This window comes from Cherax quadricarinatus, chromosome 24 (genome assembly GCF_038502225.1).
Source record: "Cherax quadricarinatus isolate ZL_2023a chromosome 24, ASM3850222v1, whole genome shotgun sequence".
Classification (NCBI taxonomy): Eukaryota; Metazoa; Arthropoda; class Malacostraca; order Decapoda; family Parastacidae; genus Cherax; species Cherax quadricarinatus.
This window is the reverse complement of record NC_091315.1, coordinates 20,900,516-20,923,027: the sequence shown is the minus strand read 5'-3', so window position 1 is coordinate 20,923,027 and position 22,512 is coordinate 20,900,516. Positions and strand designations below refer to the sequence as shown.

Here is a 22,512-nt window from a genome sequence, read left to right as displayed (position 1 = left end):
GTCTGTAGTGGAAGGAAGGCGGGGTAGGGATCGGCCTAGGAAAGGTTGGAGGGAGGGGGTAAAGGAGGTTTTGTGTGCGAGAGGCTTGGACTTCCAGCAGGCATGCGTGAGCGTGTTTGATAGGAGTGAATGGAGACAAATGGTTTTTAATACTTGACGTGCTAAGATAAGATAAGATTTCGTTCGGATTTTTAACCCTGGAGGGTTAGCCACCCAGGATAACCCAAGAAAGTCAGTGCGTCATCGAGGACTGTAACTTATTTCCATTGGGGTCCTTAATCTTGTCCCCCAGGATGCGACCCACACCAGTCGACTAACACCCAGGTACCTATTTGCTGCTAGGTGAACAGGACAACAGGTGTAAGGAAACGTGTCGAAATGTTTCCACCCGCCGGGAATCGAACCCGGGCCCTCCGTGTGTGAAGCGGGAGCTTTTAGCCACCAGGCCACCGGGCCACCCAGCTGTTGGAGTGTGAGCAAAGTAACATTTATGAAGGGGTTCACGGAAACCGGCAGGCCGGACTTGAGTCCTGGAGATGGGAAGTACAGTGCCTGCACTCTGAAGGAGGGGTGTTAATGTTGCAGTTTAAAAACTGCAGTGTAAAGCACCCTTCTGGCAAGACAGTGATGGAGTGAGTGATTGTGAAAGTTTTTCTTTTTCGGGCCACCCTGCCTTGGTGGAAATCGGCCAGTGTGATAAAATATATCAAATAGAAGCAAATAGAGTTAGAGCTAAAGAAGGAGTAGCAATAATGTTGAAGGATAAGCTATGGCAGAAAAAGAGGGACTATAAATGTATTAATTCAAGGATTATGTGGAGTAAAATAAAGATAGAATGTGAAAAGTGGTTTATAATAAGCATGTATGCACCTGGAGAAGAGAAGTGTAGAGGAGAGAGAGATTTTGGGAAATGTTGAGTGAATGCGTGGGGAGTTTTGAATCAAGTGAGTAATGGTGGTTGGGGATTTCAATGCTAAAGTGGGTAAAAATGTTATGGAGGGAGTAGTAGGTAAATTTGGGGTGCCAGGGGTAAATGTAAATGGGGAGCATTTAATTGAGCTATGTGCAGAAAGAGATTTGGTAATAAGTAATGCATATTTTATGAAAAAGAGGATAAATAAATATACAAGGTATTATGTAGCACGTAATGAAAGTAGTTTATTAGATTATGTATTGGTGGATAAAAGGTTGATGGGTAGGCTCCAGGATGTACATGTTTATAGAGGGGCAACTGATATATCGGATCATTATTTAGTTGTAGCTACAGTTAGAGTAAGAGGTAGATGGGAAAAGAGGAAGGTGGCAACAACAAGTAAGAGGGAGGTGAAAGTGTATAAACTAAGGGAGGAGGAAGTTCGGGGGAGATATAAGCGACTATTGGCAGAAAGGTGGGCTAGTGCAAAGATGAGTAGTGGGGGGGTTGAAGAGGGTTGGAATAGTTTTAAAAATGCAATATTAGAATGTGGGGCAGAAGTTTGTGGTTATAGGAGGGTGGGGGCAGGAGGAAAGAGGAGTGATTGGTGGAATGATGAAGTAAAGGGTGTGATAAAAGAGAAAAAGGTAGCTTATGAGAGGTTTTTACAAAGCAGAAGTGTTATAAGAAGAGTAGAGTATATGGAGATTAAAAGAAAGGTAAAGAGAGTGGTGAGAGAGTGCAAAAGGAGAGCAGATGATAGAGTGGGAGAGGCACTGTCGAGAAATTTTAGTGAAAATAAGAAAAAATTTTGGAGTGAGTTAAACAAGTTAAGAAAACCTAGGGAAAGTATGGATTTGTCAGTTAAAAACAGAGTAGGGGAGTTAGTAGATGGGGAGATGGAGGTATTAGGTAGATGGCGAGAATATTTTGAGGAACTTTTAAATGTTAAGGAAGAAAGAGAGGCAGTAATTTCATGCACTGGTGAGGGAGGTATACCATCTTTTAGGAGTGAAGAAGAGCAGAATGTAAGTGTGGGGGAGATACGTGAGGCATTACGTAGAATGAAAGGGGGTAAAGCAGCTGGAACTGATGGGATCATGACAAATGTTAAAAGCAGGGGGGGGATATAGTGTTGGAGTGGTTGGTACTTTTGTTTAATAAATGTATGAAAAAGGGGAAGGTGCCTAGGGATTGGCATAGAGCATGTATAGTCCCTTTATATAAAGGGAAAAGGGACAAAAGAGACTGTAAAAATTATAGAGGAATAAGTTTACTGAGTATAACAGGAAAAGTGTACAGTAGGGTTATAATTGAAAGAATTAGAGGCAAGACAGAATGTAGGATTGCGGATGAGCAAGGAGGTTTCAGAGTGGGTAGGGGATGTGTAGATCAAGTGTTTACATTGAAGCATATATGTGAACAGTATTTAGATAAAGGTAGGGAAGTTTTTATTGCATTTATGGATTTAGAAAAGGCATATGATAGAGTGGATAGAGGAGCAATGTGGCAGATGTTGCAAGTATATGGAATAGGTGGTAAGTTATTAAATGCTGTAAAGAGTTTTTATGAGGATAGTGAGGCTCAGGTTAGGGTATGTAGAAGAGAGGGAGACTACTTCCCGGTAAAAGTAGGTCTTAGACAGGGATGTGTAATGTCACCATGGTTGTTTAATATATTTATAGATGGGGTTGTAAAGGAAGTAAATGCTAGGGTGTTCGGGAGAGGGGTGGGATTAAATTTTGGGGAATCAAATTCAAAATGGGAATTGACACAGTTACTTTTTGCTGATGATACTGTTAGTGGATGAGTTTGGGAATGTGTGTAAAGGTAGAAAGTTGAAAGTGAACATAGAAAAGAGTAAGGTGATGAGGGTATCAAATGATTTAGATAGAGAAAAATTGGATATCAAATTGGGGAGGAGGAGTATGGAAGAAGTGAATGTTTTCAGATACTTGGGAGTTGACGTGTCGGCAGATGGATTTATGAAGGATGAGGTTATTCATAGAATTGATGAGGGAAAAAAGGAGAGTGGTGCGTTGAGGTATATGTGGAGTCAAAAAACGTTATCTATGGAGGCAAAGAAGGGAATGTATGAAAGTATAGTAGTACCAACACTCTTATATGGGTGTGAAGCTTGGGTGGTAAATTCAGCAGCGAGGAGACGGTTGGAGGCAGTGGAGATGTCCTGTTTAACCCTTTCAGGGTCCGTCGCATAGATCAACGGCTTTACGTTGAATGTCCAAACTGTAGATCTATGCCAAAATTCTAGCGCCATCAAATTTAGCGCGAAAATGCTCATAGGCCTACATGTGAGAGAACGGGTCTGCGTGGTGGGTGTGCGCCATAAACAAAAAATCTAGGCGCCCGCATAGCATTGTGGGAACGCCGGCTCAGTTACCCTTGTTCACCATGCCTCGTCGCAAGTCAGCTCTCACTCCCCGGAAAATTGGGACTCTCCTCTTCCTATCTGATAGTTCTGACACTGATGGAAGTGGAAATGAAGACGAATTCTACGGCTTTGATCAGTTAGTGACCGAAAAGAATGACCAGGATATCGATAATAGTGCAGAAAACCCTGACGATCCTCAACCTTCTACCTCTGGTGTGGGCACTCGTGACTCACGGTTGGTTGTTCCTCATCGCAAGAGAAAACTAATATTTTCGCGTGGCCAGGCCTCTGACTTCAGTAATGATGATGATAGTGACGTGGACTGTGATTTTATTGCGCTCGACGATCAATCGAGTAGTGATAGTGAGGAATCATATTCACCAGTGAAGCGTCGGTATGTTCGCCGCCGCATGCACTCGGGTAGTGTACCCTATGCTGTGCCCAGGGGACGGAGTACATCCCGGAGTACATCCCGTGGCCCAACACCAGTTTTAGGTAGTGATAGTGAGGATGATGTGGCTACGCTTGGCATGGATAGACCACAGGCATCAGTCACGCATGGCACCGCCATGCGTGACTCACCAGGCCACGCTGGGACCCACGCTGCTGACTCGTCAGTTCAAGGACAAAGCGGAGCGCCAGCCACCAGCCCACCACAGCCACAACCACCCGCACAACCAGCCTATGATGTCCAGTATCCACCAGCAAACCGTATGTGGGATTGGCAGCAAAATACCAATTTTGTTCCCAAGCCTCACCACTGATGATTCTCAAAGTGGAATTCTACCTACTTGTCCCCTTGGAACCACGGCCAATGAACTGGAATTCTTTGAATTATTCTTTGACCAGCCATTGATGGAAATTGTCAGGGAAAGTAATAAGTATTTTGAGTACACCATGGCAAATACGATCTTATCACCATAGTCAAGACTACACAGGTGGAAAGAGACAACTGTTGCAGAAATGTATTTGCTTTTGCAACAATAATGCTTATGCCTCACGTCTATAAGCATAATATAAAAGTATACTGGTCCACAGATCGGCTAATTTCTACCCCGGTCTTCAGAGAAATCATACCAGTGAACAGGTTTATCCTACTCTTACGTATGTTGCACTTCTCTGACAAAACCAGGCCTGACAGAAGTGACAGGTTATACAAGATTAGAAATGTTTTCATGTATCTCAAACAAAAGTTCAGCATATACTCTTATCCATTCAAGAATCTTGTAATTGACGAGTCTTTGATTTTGTTCAAAGGTAGACTGTCATTCAAGCAGTACATACCGAGCAAGAGGAAACGCTTTGGTATAAAACTGTTTGTACTCTGTGATTGTGACAGTGGCCTGGTGTTGGATATTGTTGTATACACGGGTAGTAAAACATTGAAAGATACCAAGATGTTATTGGGTATCTCAGGTGACGTAGTGAGAAACATGATGGCACCTTATCTTGGTAAGGGGCATACATTATATACCGATAACTGGTACACAAGCCCATTACTCAGTGATTTCATGCGAGTGAACAAGACAGATGTGTGTGGCACAGTGCGTTCTAATTGTAAACATATGCCCAGGCTCAACGCAGGTGCTCGTGGTGATGACGTGCAGGTGTTTACTGCCAATGACATCATGGCATTACGGTGGCATGACAAACGAGATGTCACATTGTTGACAACCATTCACCGTAATGAAATGCAAGACAGTGGCAAAGTTGATCGAGTGAATAATGAACGTATTCGAAAACCAGTGACAGTGATTGATTATACACAAAACATGCGCTTGGTTGACGAATGTGACATACAGATTGGTTTTGTTGACTGTGTTCGTAAGAGTTACAAGTGGTACATGAAACTTTTCTTCCATCTCATGGACATTTCAATGCTCAATCCCTATAATATGTACCAAATAAAGACTGGCAACAGACCACCGTATGGTGCATTTTGTGTCTGTTGTTGGACAACTCATAATGAAGTACCAGGTAACAACACCTGCTATACAACACGGTTCTCGAATTCCTCAGGATATACCCAAGCGTTTGAGGAGGGAAGGTGATTATTTCATAATACAACTTCCTTCAACTCAGAAGAAATTTGCTCAGAAGAGATGCATCGTCTGTGCACAAACAAAAAGACGGCAACAAAGACGCAAAGACACTCGGTTTATGTGTGAGGAATGTAAGGTGCCTCTGTGTATGGTGCCTTGTTTCAAGGAGTTCCACAAGCTCCAGCAGTTCTAAAACCATGTCCAGTGATTGTAAATATGTAAATATATGATAGAACATTAGTATTATACAAGATTTGTGCATGTTTATTGTAATAAACAGTGGTAAACAATAATATGATAATAACTTTAGTGCGGTTATTGTGTTCAATACAGTGAGTTTATATATATACATTATATACAGTATTGGTCTCTCAGGCCCCAAATGTTAGTAGGAATAGAAAAAAATTGGAAAAGAAAAGAAAAAACAACAAAAACCGCAAAATAATGTAATGCGCGTATATGGAATTCGTCGATGTTGCCGCCACTACATCATTTTCGACAAACTTCTTGGCACTGTATCTCGGCAAGTACTGATCAGAATTTTTTTTTGTCTTATTACCTTCACAAAAATATGCTCTTTAATTCTGTAAGAAAAAATAATTTTTTTTTTTTTCAAAATTTCTTGGACACTGGAGCACCACTTCAGATTTTGGCCTTGGACCCTGAAGGGGTTAAGGGCAATGTGTGGTGTAAATATTATGCAGAAAATTCGGAGTGTGGAAATTAGGAAAAGTATTAGTCAGAGGGCAGAAGAGGGGTTGTTGAGGTGGTTTGGTCATTTAGAGAGAATGGATCAAAGTAGAATGACATGGAAAGCATATAAATCTATAGGGGAAGGAAGGCGGGGTAAGGGCCGTCCTCGAAAGGGTTGGAGAGAGGGGGTAAAGGAGGTTTTGTAGGCAAGGGGCTTGGACTTCCAGCAAGCGTGCGTGAGCGTGTTAGATAGGAGTGAATGAAGATGAATGGTACTTGGGACCTGATGATCTATTGGAGTGTGAGCAGGGTAATATTTAGTGAAGGGATTCAGGGAAACCGGTTATTTTCATATAGTCGGACTTGAGTCCTGGAAATGGGAAGTACAATGCCTGCACTTTAAAGGAGGGGTTTGGGATATTGGCAGTTTGGAGGGATATGTTGTGTATCTTTATGTGTGTATGCTTCTAAACTGTTGTATTTTGAGCACCTCTGCAAAAACAGTGATAATGTGCGAGTGTGGTGAAAGTGTTGAATGATGATGTAAGTATTTTCTTTTTGGGGATTTTTTCTTTTTTGGGTCACCCTGCCTCGGTGGGAAACAGCCGACTTGTTGAGATAAAAAAAAAAAAAAAAAAAAAAAAGCAATTATATTTACAGTAAGTGCTAAACCTATTCAACATGAAAAATGTGCAATTTCATTACAAGTTAAACTAGTTAAATGGAAAAGGCATATATTTTATGATATTTTGAAAGTCAGTTTAGGACCCTTAAAACTACAAGACAGAAGAGTTTTAAAAATACTGGAAAAAACATTCAAGATAAACTAATAATATACCTTAGTATGAAAATCTATCGTACAGCTTAGTTTCCAAAAAGCATGGTTTTGATTACTGGAAATTTGTAATCTATTAAGCTGTTACAACAGTCAAATTTTTTTTTATCATACAATTAAGGCCCTGGTATAATACAGTATTCTCAAGTGTGTGTATAATGAGATTTTAAGCTTTGAAAATTGTTATATAATAACTTATCATTTGAAAGCAAATTAAGCTTATTTTATAAGAGATCTCTTTCAAGGCAAGGTCAAAATAAGATTTCAACAAAATAATGCGAAAGGAAATCATGTCATTACTAATAAATAAAATTAAAAATCTAAGAAAAAAATCGATAATATACCTTCATCTTGTTTGGACTGTTTCGCTTTTCCCATTGTTTATTCAGGTAGTCAACAGTCAGTTTACTGACTGACTCAGGAGTTTGGTTAGGAACAATGCGGATGCTGAATTTGCCAATGACTTTACGGGGTATAACCGTTTTTGCTCCTGGCTCGCTGAACGCTCCCTCAATACCATGAATTGAGAGAGAAGGGTTTCTCCACCTTGCCATCAGAGTCCCCACCTGAAAAAGTTATTCAGTGAGCTTTACATCTGATTTTTTTTTTTCTTAAATTTTCACCAACAAATAATATATTTGTACAGTGGAACCTCAAATATCAAACTTTCTTCGTTCCAGACGGCTGTTCGAGTGCCGTTACCGAACAAATTTATTCCCATCAGGAATAATGTAAATTATATTAATTCATTTCAGACCCTCAAGAATACACTTATAAAAATAGACTTACATAATTGGTGGAGTTGGGAGCAGTTCGATATTTGAAGTTCCACTGTATTAGCAAAAGTGACTACAGTTACAACATCAGTTTTCCAGAACCTTTGGTTCCAAAGTTTTTCTGGATTACTATTTTTCTGGACTAGAGGTGGTAACCTTGGTCAATATAAACAGTTGATTTGCCAAGACCATAATCTTCACCGATCTTATGCACTGAAGCGCCATGATGCAGTTTCCTCAACAGTTCAACTTACTCTTTGAATTGATATGGACTGTTGTTTACGTTTGACACCACCAGTCTCCCTCTCATTTCCCTTAGAAGCCTTAACCGGGGTTAATTTAATCAAAATAAGCTAAGAAACTCAAAGAACTGGGGTGTCCCCCACTAGCAGGTGCAGTGTAAACAATCCAAGTAAGCACGGCTACACTGAATGCCAACAGTGGGCCACCCAATAAACTAGTCTGGCGGCCGGGGGAACTTCAAGTTCCAGCTCGTAAATTTGTACAGATTGTAAGAGGTTCCAGACCATCAGTGTCTGGAAAGTTGGTGTTGTACCTGTATTGCAAATTTTCAAATTTTATAATTAATTTGCTATTACTCACCTTTCTAATACCACAACTTCCACTTGCTATTAAAATAAAATTGAAGCTAATTCATGTACGAATTTTTAACCCACACAGACATTACTCTGATATTACAATACTGTAGTAGGTAGTATAATGATCTGTCCTCATGGTAAATTTCCATCATTGATGGAAATTTTATTTAAATTAAATACCTGTACATTAAATTTACTATCTTAATGATTTAAGTATGATAACCGGATCAAAAAATATGAAAAACTTAAGTCCTCAAGAAATGAGCTGAGTAGTTTTCATCACATAGGGAGTAATTATCTAAACATTCTACCCTCTAGATTCTAACAAAGTTAAAAAACAGTAGGGACGAGTCAGCAATGACTTGTAGATAAAGTAATAGAAAAAAAAAAATGACTGCAATGTGCCTAGTCAGAGGTTATCATGAGTGCAAAACAGGGTGCTAATGAGATTGCCAATGGCACAACATACTGGAGTAGTAAGGACAGAAAGGAGCTTCTACTGGAAGGTTATCCAGTATAGGAAAAGCTGAAATCACTCCGGACTGCTTTAAAAGGGCAAACACAGACAAAGCATCTGAAATACAGCAAATAAAAATTTGTTGAAAAAATATTGTATACACAAACATGAACATTAAGAGGCAATTTCCAAGCAATGAAAATTTATGAATGCAGTGTAATGGGAAAAAACTGGTAGGAAAGTCAGCAGATGTGATGAAGAATAGTTGGAAAATGCTGACAGGCAGAGAAATTCATGAGCATAAGATGTGAAAACAGCAAAGACAAAGGGCCCTCGATTCAACCAAAGAAGTAGAGGAAAAAAAAAAGATTAAGAAAAAAAAAACTGCAGAAATTGAAAAATAGACAAGAAGAGATACAAGCAGATTAGTTAGAAATGAAAATGCTAGGATAAAGAGGCTGAGTGACAATCTGACAATGACATAGTAGCAAAGGCCAGGTCTGAACCAAAACCGAATCAAAACCACATCAGAATGACAGTAAAAGACCAGGCAATTCTACTAAAGGAAGGAAAACTCGTGAAAAATAAAAAGTCTGAAGTGTTGCTCAAGTAATTTGAAGAGGTCTTCTTGGTGGATACTGGGACAATACCAGAAAACGTAGGGAATAGGATACACCAACAGATACCGGACAACATGCACACAAAGTGAGGAGTAACGAAACTTCTTCTGGACCTAAATGCAATGGGACCTGATAAAGTATCACAGTGGACTCAGAGGGAGCAGAAGCACTGTCTGAACCACTAGCTAGGATCGACAAGTCAATGGATATGGGATAGTTGCCAGAAATCTTAAGACAGTGACTATAGTCCCTTCATTTAAGAAAGGAGACAGGAAGTAGTGAACTATAGTTTAACTGACATGCATGCCATGCAAGGTAATGGAGATCAGGAGGAGAGTGGTAGAGCACTATGAAAGCAGTAGTTTTATAAACAACCAGCATGGGTTCAAAGATGGCAAATCCAGTCTTACCAACCTGTTGGATTCCTGTGACAAAGTAACAGATGTAAGACAGTAGAGAGTGGGATGGGTGGATAGCATTTTCTTAGACTGTAAGAAGGCATTTGATACTATAGCACACAAGAGGGTAGGCAAAAAAAAACTCTGGGTACAGGCAGGAATAATGGGAAAAACACTGGTGGATCAAAAAGTACCTTATGGGAAGAAAAAGTGACTATCAGCACTTAATGGCCTACACTGGTTTAGCACTTCATGAAATAAACTGTACTTTACCATAACTGAACTCCTGTAGGTTAAACCAAGTTCCCTCTCCCTACTACCAACTAAAGCTAAGCATGTTATCAGAAGCCTACCTTGTCTTTGTGATGCACTAGTCTCTCATGTCCTAGATCTTGCTGATAATCTTCCACATCAAAATCAATATCTGTGTACAGGGATTTTTCTTCAGATGTTACTGGTGCAACTTCATCCATTATACCTGTAAATAAAAATACATGAAAACTTAATAGATATACATCAATGGGTGTAAGGTCTGATAAAAATAAAGGAACATAAATAAACAGAAGGATGAATGGGAAGCTCAAACCGTGAATTTTTTAATTATACCTCAGGTGGTCTGGCAAAATCAACATACCAGCAAAGCCTAGAAACTATGGGCGACAGAAAATCTGTTGTACCTGTGTGTCACTGACAGGTTACTATGATACTGACCCCAGCATCGCTCGCATAGATCTACATTTCAATGCCCCAAGGCGAGATCTAATTTGCCTGCTTCTTAATTATCAGGTGCTTCAGTGTCCCTTTCACTTAGCTGAAGCAATGGTCACTATTGTAAATTTTTTGAATCCTCTACTGATTAATAGTAAATTACTCATTCTTACCAGGAATTAAAATATTGCCCTTGTTGTCGAGAAGCGTGTTCAACAGGTAGATTAAATCAGCCATGCCCTCATGCACAGTACCTCCAAACACGCCTGAATGTAGGTCCTTGGCACAGCACTCAACCTGCAAATATACTCTAACATTATGTATTTAATTTAAAACCGACCTGCAAATGGTCTGTGCAATTTTGTGAAAGTCACCAATTACAATAAATAATTTTACTTAATAGATAAGGGTATGAAAAACTAGTACATTGTAATTCTCTCTCACTCACTCTCACACACACATGCACATACACGCACATGCACACACGCGCACACACGCACACGCATGCACACGCATGCACATGCACGCGCACACACACGCACGCACGCACGCAAGAAGGGAGGCCCAACGGCAATATGAGGACATAGCAGCGAAAGCCAATTCTGACCCGAAGCTGTTGTACAGCCACATCAGGAGGAAAACAGTCAAAGGCCAGGTAATCAGGCTAAGGAAGGAAGGAGGCAAGATCACAAGAAATGACCAAGAAGTATGTGAGGAACTCAACATGAGATTCAAAGAAGTATTCACAGAGGAGACAAAGGACTCCAGAAAGACAGAAAGGTGGGGTACACCACCAAGTGTTGGACACAATACATACAATCGAGGAAGTGAAGAGGCTGCTGAACCAGCTAGATGCCTCAAAGGCGATGGGGCCAGATAACATCTCTCCATGGGTCCTGAAAGACAGTGCAGAGGTGCTATATGTACCCTTAACAATATTCAACACATCTATCAAAACAGAAATATCACCTGAGGTATGGAAGACAGCAAATGTAGTCCCAATTTTTAAAAAAGGAGACAGACATGAAGCATTAAACTACAGAGCAGTGTCACTAACATGTGTAGAATACAAAGTCACAGAGAAGATTATCAGAAAAGTGGCAAAGCACTTAGAAAGGAATGAGCTTGTCAACGACAGCCAGCACAGGTTCATGGGTGGGAAATACTGCATCACAAACCTACTGGAGTTCTGTGACAGGGTGACAGCAGTAAGACGAGAGAGAGGTGGGTAGACTGCATTTTCTTGGACCGTAAGAAGGCATTTGATACGGTTCCACACAAGAGATTAGTGTAAAAGCTGGAGGACCAGGGAGGGATAACAGGGAAGGCACTACAATGGATCAGGGAATACCTGTCAGGAAGACGACAGCGAGTCATGGTGCGGTGTCAGAATGGGCACCTGTAACAAGTGTGGTTCCACAGGGGTCAGGCTTAGGACTGGTGCTGTTTCTGGTATATGTGAACCACATAACGGAAGGAATAGACTGAATTGTCCCTGTTTGCAGGTGTGAAGTTGATGAGAAAAATTCAATCAGATGAGGGACCAAGCAGAATTACAAAGGAATCTGGAGAGGCTGCAGGCATGGTCCAGCAACTGGCTCCTGGAGTTCAACCCCACCAAATGCAAAGTCACAAAGATTGAGGAAGGGCAAAGAAGACCGCAGACAGAGTACACTCTAGAGGCCAGAGACTACAAACCTCACTCAAAGAAAAGGATCTTGGGGCAAGTATAACACCGGGCACATCTCCAGAGGTGCACATCAACCAAATAACTGTTGCAGCATACAGGCACCTAGCAAACTTAAGAACAGCATTCCAGTTTGGAACCCTCACCTAGCCAAGCATGTAAGGAAGTTAGAGAAAGTGAAAAGGTTTGCAACAAGACTAGTCCCGGAGATAAGGGGCATGTCCTACGAGGAGAGATTAAGGGAGATCAACCTGACGACACTGGAAGACAGGAGAGATAGGGGGGATATGATAACGACTTATAAAATACCGAGAGGAATCGACAAGGTGGGCCGAGACAATGTTCCAGAGATGGGCAGGACCCATACACAGCTTTAAGAAGAGGTATGATTAAGCTCAGAGCAAGAAGAGTGATCTAGCAGCAACCAGTGAAGAGGCAGGGCCAGGAGCTGTGAATCAACCCCTGCAACCACAACCAGGCAAGCACATGCACATGCACGCACATGCACACACAGTATCTTGCCTCAACGCAGAAGTAGCAGATGCCACGAAGCCCGTAGGTGATGCAAGGTTTGTTTTTTCCTAACCAGTAATTGTCTGAAATGCACACATAATCAGTTCCAGCTAAGAACCCATCTTTCTGTGCCTTGAGAAGATCGTCCAGACCCTCAGAACCAGATTCCTCCATGCCTTCAAACACAAACTGTAACAATAAACAATAAAAATTAATTAATAAAAAATAATATGGTACTAGGTTGGTAGACAGCAACCACCCAGGGAGGTACTACCATCCTGCCAAGTGAGTGTAAAACGAAAGCCTGTAATTGTTTTACATGATGGTAGGATTGCTGGTGTCTTGTCTGTCTCATAAATATGCAAGATTACAGGTACGTCTTGCTACTTCTACTTACACTTAGGCCACACTGAACATACATGTACATGTTTATTTATACACACTCATCTGAGTTTTCTTTGATTTTATCTTAGTTCTTGTTCTTATTATTTTTCCTTTTATATCAATGGGGAAGTGGAATAAGAATCTTTCCTCCGTAAGCCATGCCTGTTGTAAAAGTCAACTAAAATGCCAGGAACAATGGGCTAGTAACCCCTTTTCCTGTAATAATTACTAAAAATAATAAGAAAATTGTCAAAGTGGGAAGTCTGAATGTGCGCGGATATTGTGCGAATGATAAGAAAGAGATGATTGTGGATGTTATGAATGAGAAGCTGGATGTCCTGGCTTTAAGTGAAACAAAGTTGAAGGGGGTGGGCGAGTTTCATTGGAGAGGAATACATGGCATTAGGTCAGGGGTTTCAAATAGAGTTAGAGCTAAAGGAGGAGTAGCAATAATGTTGAAGGATAAGCTATGGCAGGAAAAGAGGGACTATAAATGTATTAATTCAAGGATTATGTGGAGTAAAATAAAGGTTGGATGTGAGAAGTGGGTTATAGTAAGCATATATGCACCTGGGGAAGACAGAAGTATAGAGGAGAGAGAAAGATTTTGGGAAAGGTTGAGTGAATGCATGGGGAGTTTTGAACCAAGTGTGAGAGTACTTGTGGTTGGGGATTTTAATGCTAAAGTGGGTAAAAATGTTGTGGAGGGAGTAGTAGGTAAATTTGGGGTGTCAGGGGTAAATGAAAATGGGGAGACTTTAATTGAGCTATGTGAAGAAAGAGGTTTGGTAATAAGTAATACATATTTTATGAAAAAGAGGATAAATAAATATACAAGGTATGATATAGCACGTAATGAAAGTAGTTTGTTAGATTATGTATTGGTGGATAAAAGGTTGATGGGTAGGCTCCAGGATGTACACATTTATAGAGGGGGAACTGATATATCGGATCATTATCTAGTTGTAGCTACAGTTAGAGTAAGAGGTAGATGGGATAAGAGGAAAATGGCAACAACAAGTAGGAGGGAGATGAAAGTGTATAAACTAAGGGAGAAGGAAGTTCGAGTGAATTATAAGCAACTATTGACTTGAGTCCTGGAAATGGGAAGTACAATGCCTGCACTTTAAAGGAGGGGTTTGGGATATTGGCAGTTTGGAGAGATATGTTATGTATCTTTATACGTATATGCTTCTAAACTGTTGTATTCTGAGCACCTCTGCAAAAACAGTGATAATGTGTGAGTGTGGTGAAAGTGTTGAATGATGATGAAAGTATTTTCTTCTTGGGGATTTTCTTTATTTTTTGGGTCACCCTGCCTCGGTGGGAGACTGCCGACTTGTTGAAAAAAAAAAAAAAATTGGCAGAAAGGTGGGCTGGTGCAAGTATGAGTAGTGAGGGGGAGGGGGAGGTTTGAAGAGGGTTGGAATAGTTAAAGTTTGTGGTTATAGGAGGGTGGGTGCAGGAGGAAAGAGGAGTGGTAGGTGGAATGATGAAGTAAAGGGTGTGATAAAAGAGAAAAAGGTAGCTTATGAGAGGTATTTACAAAGCATAAGTGTTATAAGAAGAGTAGAGTATATGGAGAGTAAAAGAAAGGTGAAGAGAGTGGTGAAAGAGTGCAAAAGGAGAGCAGATGATAGAGTGGGAGAGGCACTGTCAAGAAATTTTAATGAAAATAAGAAAATATTTTGGAGTTAAACAAGTTAAGAAAGCCTAGAGAATGAATGGATTTGTCAGTTAAAAACAGTAGGGGAGTTAGTAGATGGGGAGATGGAGGTATTGGGTAGATGGAGAGAATATTTTGAGGAACTTTTAAATGTTGACGAAGAAAGGGAGGCAGTAATTTCGTGCACTGGCCAGGGAGGTGTACCATCTTTTAGGAGTGAAGAAGAGCAGGATGCAAGTGTGGGGGAGGTACGTGAGGCATTACATAGAATGAAAGGGGGTAAAGCAACTGGAACTGACGGGATCATGACAGAAATGTTAAAAGCAGGGGGAGAGTGTGTTGGAGTGGTTGGTATTTTTGTTTAATAAATGTATGAAAGAGGGGAAGGTACCTAGGGATTGGCAGAGAGCGTGTGTAGTCCCTTTATATAAAGGGAAGGGGGACAAAAGAGATTCTAAAAATTATAGAGGAATAAGTTTACTGAGTATACCAGGAAAAGTGTACGGTAGGGTTATTATTGAAAGAATTAGAGGTAAGACAGAATGTAGAATTGCGGATGAGCAAGGATGTTTTAGAGTGGGTAGGGGATGTGTAGATCAAGTGTTTACATTGAAGCATATGTGTGAACAGTATTTAGATAAAAGTAGGGAAGCTTTTATTGCATTTATGGATTTAGAAAAGGCATATGATAGAGTGGATAAAGGAGCAATGTGGCAGATGTTGCAAGCATATGGACTAGGTGCTAAGTTACTAAATGCTGTAAAGAGTTTTTATGAGGATAGTGAGGCTCAGGTTAGGGTGTGTAGAAGAGGGGGAGACTACTTCCCAGTAAAAGTAGGTCTTAGACAGGGATGTGTAATGTCACCATGGTTCTTTAATATATTTATAGATGGAGTTGTAAAAGAAGTAAATGCTAGGGTGTTCAGGAGAGGGGTGGGATTAAATTATGGGGAATTGAATACAAAATGGGAAGTGACAGTTACTTTTTGCTGATGATACTGTGCTTATCGGTGATTCTAAAGAAAAATTGCAGAGGTTAGTGGACGAATTTAGTAGTGTGTGTAAAGGTAGAAAGTTGAAAGTGAACACAGAAAAGAGTAAGGTGATGAGGGCATCAAATGATTTTGATAGGCAAAGAAGGGAATGTATGAAAGTATAGTGGTACCAACACTCTTATATGGGTGTGAAGCTTGGGTTGTAAATGCTGCAGGGAGGAGGTGGTTGGAGGCAGTGGAGATGTCCTGTCTAAGGGCAATGTGTGGTGTAAATATTATGCAGAAAATTTGTAATGTGGAAATTAGGAGAAGGTGTGGAGTTAATAAAAGTTTTAGTCAGAGGGCTGAATAGGGGTTGTTCATTTAGAGAGAATAGTATATTTTTGTGAAGGTAATAAGACAAAAAAAAAATTTCTGATCAGTACTTACCGAGATACAGTGCCGAGAAGTTGACCGCAAATGACGTGGTGGTGGCAAGACCAGGACCTACACGTTACTGATTTCACAAACAATGAGTAACTGCATGTTGCTACCAGCAGTAACAAAACCTACAAGAGTTACAGGGACTATCGCCGCAAGGTATGGCAACACCGCATACCTAAACAGAAACAGTGGCACACAGCTCTTATTGTAGCGCTCTTAAGTGGTGATATCCAAATTAATCCAGGACCTCAAACTATTGTGCAGAGGCAAAACAGACAGATAAATGACGGCAATAATGACGGTCTAGTAGCTAGGAATGATAACCTTAACTCCATATGTAATGCATACATAGGTCAGTGTGAGACAATACAGCCATTATTATCTCAAACACTACCAAACAGGTGCATACACTGTACTAAAGTACGCATGAAAAACAGAAAAGGCACCTTATGTAAAATGTGTAAGGGGTGGGTGCATGATGGATGTATGTACAATTATAGCAACGGTGCCAGAATTCATTTTGTGTGTAACAAATGCACTTTGGCACAGTTACCCTTTAGCAGTGATGACATTGATTTACCAAATTTTAATACAAATGACCCATTACCATATATTGATGATTATGATTGTTTTATGAAAACAGGCCTTCACTTTATTCATGTCAATGCAAGATCACTTCTTCCTAAATTGGCAGAGATTAGGATTCTAGCTAACAAAATTAGGGCGGCAGTTATAACCATCTCTGAATCTTGGTTGGATGATACGGTGACTGACGACGAGGTCAAAATAGATGGTTACAATATAAAACGCTTAGATAGGAACAGAAAGGGTGGTGGAGTATGTGCCTACATTAGAAATGACTTAGCTTACAACCCAAGACCTGATTTAAATAACAATAAACTGGAGATTCTATGGTTTGAAGTGCTGCTTCCTAAGACCAAACCCATCTTAGTAGGAACTAGTTACCGCCCTCCTACCCAGGACCAGTTCTTAGAAGACTTTTCCAGAGTCTTGTCCGGAGTTGAAAACAATTGCGAGACAATAATACTGGGCGACTTCAATATCTGTTTTCAGCAGCAAAATAACGGGCTATGCAAAAGGTATAAGCAAATTCTAGGATTAAATAGTTACACTCAACTTATTAATACTCCAACCCGGATCACCCAGTTCTCAGCCACCCTAATTGACCACATACTTTGTAACCGCTCTGAGAACATTAGTCAGTCAGGCGTCATTACCACAGGTCTTAGTGATCATTTCATCATTTACTGCACCAGGAAAATAACTAGGGATAGGATAGGCCTACACAGGACAATAAAAATGAGGTCAACTAGAAACTACAGTAAAGAAACACTGGTAAATAGGCTACACAATTGTGACTGGACAGAGATAACAAGTTGCACGGACGTAAACGATGCCTGGGAAAAATTCAAAACAATGTTCACTACCATCCTTGATAATATTGCACCAGTTAAAGAGGTTAGGATTAAACGAAGAACTGAACCCTGGATGAATACTGAGATATTAGATAATATGAAATTCAGAGACCAGCTGCTAAAAAGATTTAAAGCAAACAGACAGGATATTGCAGCACTAAATGAATTCCAAAGGGTGAGGAACAGAGTACAGAGACTTATAAAAGGAGCAAAGGCAAAGCACTACTGCTCAAAAATTGAAGAGTATAAGCATAACCCCAGAAAGCTCTGGCAACAACTAAAACAGTTGGGGTATAGCCATAAGCCAGTAGATAGGTCTAACATAGTACTCACTATCGATAATGAGGTATGCCACGAAACATCTAAGGTGGCAAATTGCTTTAATTCCTACTACACATCTGTTGCATCAACACTAGTAAGTAAACTACCAGCTGCATCAAATACCTTTAACACAGACTCTGATAAGTTTCAAACATACTATACCAATAAAGGGGTAACCCCAAACAGTTGTCAACTAGTAAGTGTATCTCATGACTTTATTCAAAAAGAACTAAGCAGGTTAAACCCAACTAAGAGCACAGGCCCTGATAACATCCCGTCTAAGTTCCTAAAAGATGGTGCTTCTGAACTGTCAATCCCTATTGCTCACATAATAAATCTATCAATCACCACTAATACAGTACCAGAGGGGTTCAAGGAGGCCAGAGTCACTCCTATCTTCAAGAAAAATAGTAGGTCTGATGTAAGCAACTATAGGCCTGTTAGTATACTCAGTATAATATCTAAAATTCTAGAGAGGGCGGTGTATTCTCAAGTAGTTAAGTACCTTAATGACAACAACATTCTCCATAGCTATCAATCGGGCTTTAGAAGATCCTACTCAACCGACACCTCCCTTATTAATCTGATGGATTACCTGAGAACTGAAATGTCAAAGGGGAACCTCATAGGCATGGTAACCTTAGACCTGCAAAAGGCCTTCGATACTGTCAACCACAATATATTATGTAATAAACTTCAAGCTATTGGTATAGGTTCTTTAGACTGGTTTAAGTCCTACCTTAGCAACAGGAGACAAATAGTCAAAATCAACAAAACAGAATCAGAACCCCTGCCGATAACATGTGGAGTTCCCCAAGGTAGTATTCTGGGTCCCTTATTATTCTTATGTTATGTCAATGATATGCCTATCAGTGTCAAGTGCAAACTCCTACTGTATGCAGATGACAGTGCTCTGTTAGTGTCAGGTAAAGACCCACAAGATATTGCTAATGTTTTATCACTGGAACTGGAGTCCTGCAGCAAATGGTTAGTAGACAACAAACTATCATTACACCTAGGGAAAACTGAAGCCATTCTCTTTGGCACGAAACATAAACTGAGAAGGGTAAATAATTTTAATGTTCAATGTAATGGGGAGCCCATCACTTTGGTTTCATCAGTAAAATATTTGGGAATCCCCTTTGACCCATGCATGTCAGGAGAATTGATAGGGAACAGTGTAGTAAAGAAAGCGAATGCCAAACTGAAGTTCCTGTATAGACAAGCACAGTGTCTACCTACTGAGGCTCGCAGGACCCTATGTCTAGCCCTTATACAATGCCATATGGATTACGCTTGCTCTTCTTGGTACTCTGCCTTGACAAAAAAACTGAAAGATAGACTGCAAATCACCCAGAACAAAATCGTAAGATTCATCCTGGGGCTGGGACCAAGAGAACATGTAGGCCAGGATGAATTACAGCAGTTGGATATGCTAAATGTTGAAGACAGAGTAAAACAACTGAAGCTAAATCATGTTTATAAAATTGCTCACAAACAATGTCCAGAATATCTTGCTGTCAGTTTTGTCAAGGTTGGGAACCAAAGCAATCATAGTACTAGGGGGAGAGAGCACAACTTTGTAGTACCCACAGTCAGTGGCCAGGCTTCAAACACCTTTTATTGTACAGCAATAAAGGAATGGAACAGACTACCCGCACATGTCAAAGCCAGTCATAGCGTGAACCAGTTCAAGAAGAGTGCCAAAAGGTGTCTGATGAATGTAGCTACAGAAAGGGAGGGGAATGATTTTCTATTTTTTAGCTAACATACGTGTAAATTTTACCTTATTCCTTGTAATGACCCTCGTATTGTAGATAGTCTTAATGACCTTGGTGTAGCAGATAGTCTTTTTAGTATGATAATAAGATGTTATCTTCATTGTAGAATAATAAGAAAATATTATAACCTTTATACTATAATATAAGGTAAAAGGACCCCAATGGAAATAAGTCACTCTGTCTGACTTTTTTGGGTTATCCTAGGTTCCCTACACATATGCTGCTATGTATGATAATTCTATGTAACTGTATTTGTGTTTACCTGAATAAACTTACTTACTTACTTACTTACTTACTAGTGTTACCCGACTAGACCACATCTGGACCAACACCATATCCCTATTAAAATCAGGCATAATCACATAATACCACAGATCACTGCCCTACCTTCATCACAAACCTTGGCAAATTACCCCAAGACACTACTAAAGTCACTTTCAGACTTCACAATGAGGCAGCCATTAATAACTTCACAGCAGCAGTGACAAACATTGACTGGCACACTGAGCTAGAAATCTATACAGATATTGACGAATGTATTAATTTTCTAAAAAAGACCCAGTACCTTTATAACAAGCACTGCCACCCCCCCCAAAAAAAACCAGATGACAGCTAAGAGACTGAACAGTCCCTGGCTAACACCCAGCATCCTCAAATCCATAAATACAAAGCACCTATACGAAAAACAGTACAGAATGGGTCACATAACCAGAGACCAAACAAAATGCTACTCGTCAATCCTATCCAGCCTGATAAGAAGGGCTAAAAAACTATTATGAGAACAGATTTTCCAACTTACGAGGTGATATAAAAAATACCTGGAAAACCCTATCAGCAATTCTAAGAACAAAAAAGATATCACGAAATAGCAAAATTGAATTAACAAAACCAGATGAACCCCAACTCCCACCAACTGAAACAGCTAACAGACTAAATTTCTTCTCCACTATAGGAAAAAACCTTGCCAATAAAATCCCAAGCTCAGATACCCCACCCAATGACTACCTCACTGGCAACTACCCGAACACACTGTTCCTAGCTCCGACTAACCCTACTTAAGTCTCCCTTATTATCAACACACAAAAAAACAAGACAGGAGATTTAAATACCTTACCACCCTTTTTTTTTTTTATTATTATCACACTGGCCGATTCCCACCAAGGCAGGGTGGCCCGAAAAAGAAAAACTTTCACCATCATTCACTCCATCACTGTCTTGCCAGAAGGGTGCTTTACACTACAGTTTTTAAACTGCAACATTAACACCCCTCCTTCAGAGTGCAGGCACTGTACTTCCCATCTCCAGGACTCAAGTCCGGCCTGCCGGTTTCCCTGAATCCCTTCATAAATGTTACTTTGCTCACACTCCAACAGCACGTCAAGTATTAAAAACCATTTGTCTCCATTCACTCCTATCAAACACGCTCACGCATGCCTGCTGGAAGTCCAAGCCCCTCGCACACAAAACCTCCTTTACCCCCTCCCTCCAACCCTTCCTAGGCCGACCCCTACCCCGCCTTCCTTCCACTACAGACTGATACACTCTTGAAGTCATTCTGTTTCGCTCCATTCTCTCTACATGTCCGAACCACCTCAACAACCCTTCCTCAGCCCTCTGGACAACAGTTTTGGTAATCCCGCACCTCCTCCTAACTTCCAAACTACGAATTCTCTGCATTATATTCACACCACACATTGCCCTCAGACATGACATCTCCACTGCCTCCAGCCTTCTCCTCGCTGCAACATTCATCACCCACGCTTCACACCCATATAAGAGCGTTGGTAAAACTATACTCTCATACATTCCCCTCTTTGCCTCCAAGGACAAAGTTCTTTGTCTCCACAGACTCCTAAGTGCACCACTCACTCTTTTTCCCTCATCAATTCTATGATTCACCTCATCTTTCATAGACCCATCCGCTGACACGTCCACTCCCAAATATCTGAATACGTTCACCTCCTCCATACTCTCTCCCTCCAATCTGATATTCAATCTTTCATCACCTAATCTTTTTGTTATCCTCATAACCTTACTCTTTCCTGTATTCACCTTTAATTTTCTTCTTTTGCACACCCTACCAAATTCATCCACCAATCTCTGCAGCTTTTCTTCAGAATCTCCCAAGAGCACAGTGTCATCAGCAAAGAGCAGCTGTGACAACTCCCACTTTATGTGTGATTCTTTATCTTTTAACTCCACGCCTCTTGCCAAGACCCTCGCATTTACTTCTCTTACAACCCCATCTATAAATATATTAAACAACCACGGTGACATCACACATCCTTGTCTAAGGCCTACTTTTACTGGGAAAAAATTTCCCTCTTTCCTACATACTCTAACTTGAGCCTCACTATCCTCGTAAAAACTCTTCACTGCTTTCAGTAACCTACCTCCTACACCATACACTTGCAACATCTGCCACATTGCCCCCCTATCCACCCTGTCATACGCCTTTTCCAAATCCATAAATGCCACAAAGACCTCTTTAGCCTTATCTAAATACTGTTCACTTATATGTTTCACTGTAAACACCTGGTCCACACACCCCCTACCTTTCCTAAAGCCTCCTTGTTCATCTGCTATCCTATTCTCCGTCTTACTCTTAATTCTTTCAATTATAACTCTACCATACACTTTACCAGGTACACTCAACAGACTTATCCCCCTATAATTTTTGCACTCTCTTTTATCCCCTTTGCCTTTATACAAAGGAACTATGCATGCTCTCTGCCAATCCCTAGGTACCTTACCCTCTTCCATACATTTATTAAATAATTGCACCAACCACTCCAAAACTATATCCCCACCTGCTTTTAACATTTCTATCTTTATCCCATCAATCCCGGCTGCCTTACCCCCTTTCATTTTAC

At 40.5% G+C, this 22,512-nt stretch overlaps 1 protein-coding gene across 4 annotated transcripts in view; it reads right to left on the bottom strand.

Moving 5' to 3' along the window:
- Positions 1–22,512, bottom strand: part of Cndp2 (Cytosolic non-specific dipeptidase 2) — a 101,468-nt gene that overhangs the window by 20,488 nt on the left and 58,468 nt on the right. For all 4 annotated transcript variants that reach the window (XM_070088242.1, XM_070088240.1, XM_070088244.1 and 1 more), the window contains exons 5-8: positions 12,643–12,822; positions 10,607–10,730; positions 10,079–10,203; positions 7,220–7,441 (exon numbers count right to left, since the gene is read on the bottom strand). In XM_070088242.1, the coding sequence (XP_069944343.1) occupies positions 7,220–7,441; positions 10,079–10,203; positions 10,607–10,730; positions 12,643–12,822 (651 nt within the window). The remainder of the gene's footprint in view (positions 1–7,219; positions 7,442–10,078; positions 10,204–10,606; positions 10,731–12,642; positions 12,823–22,512) is intronic.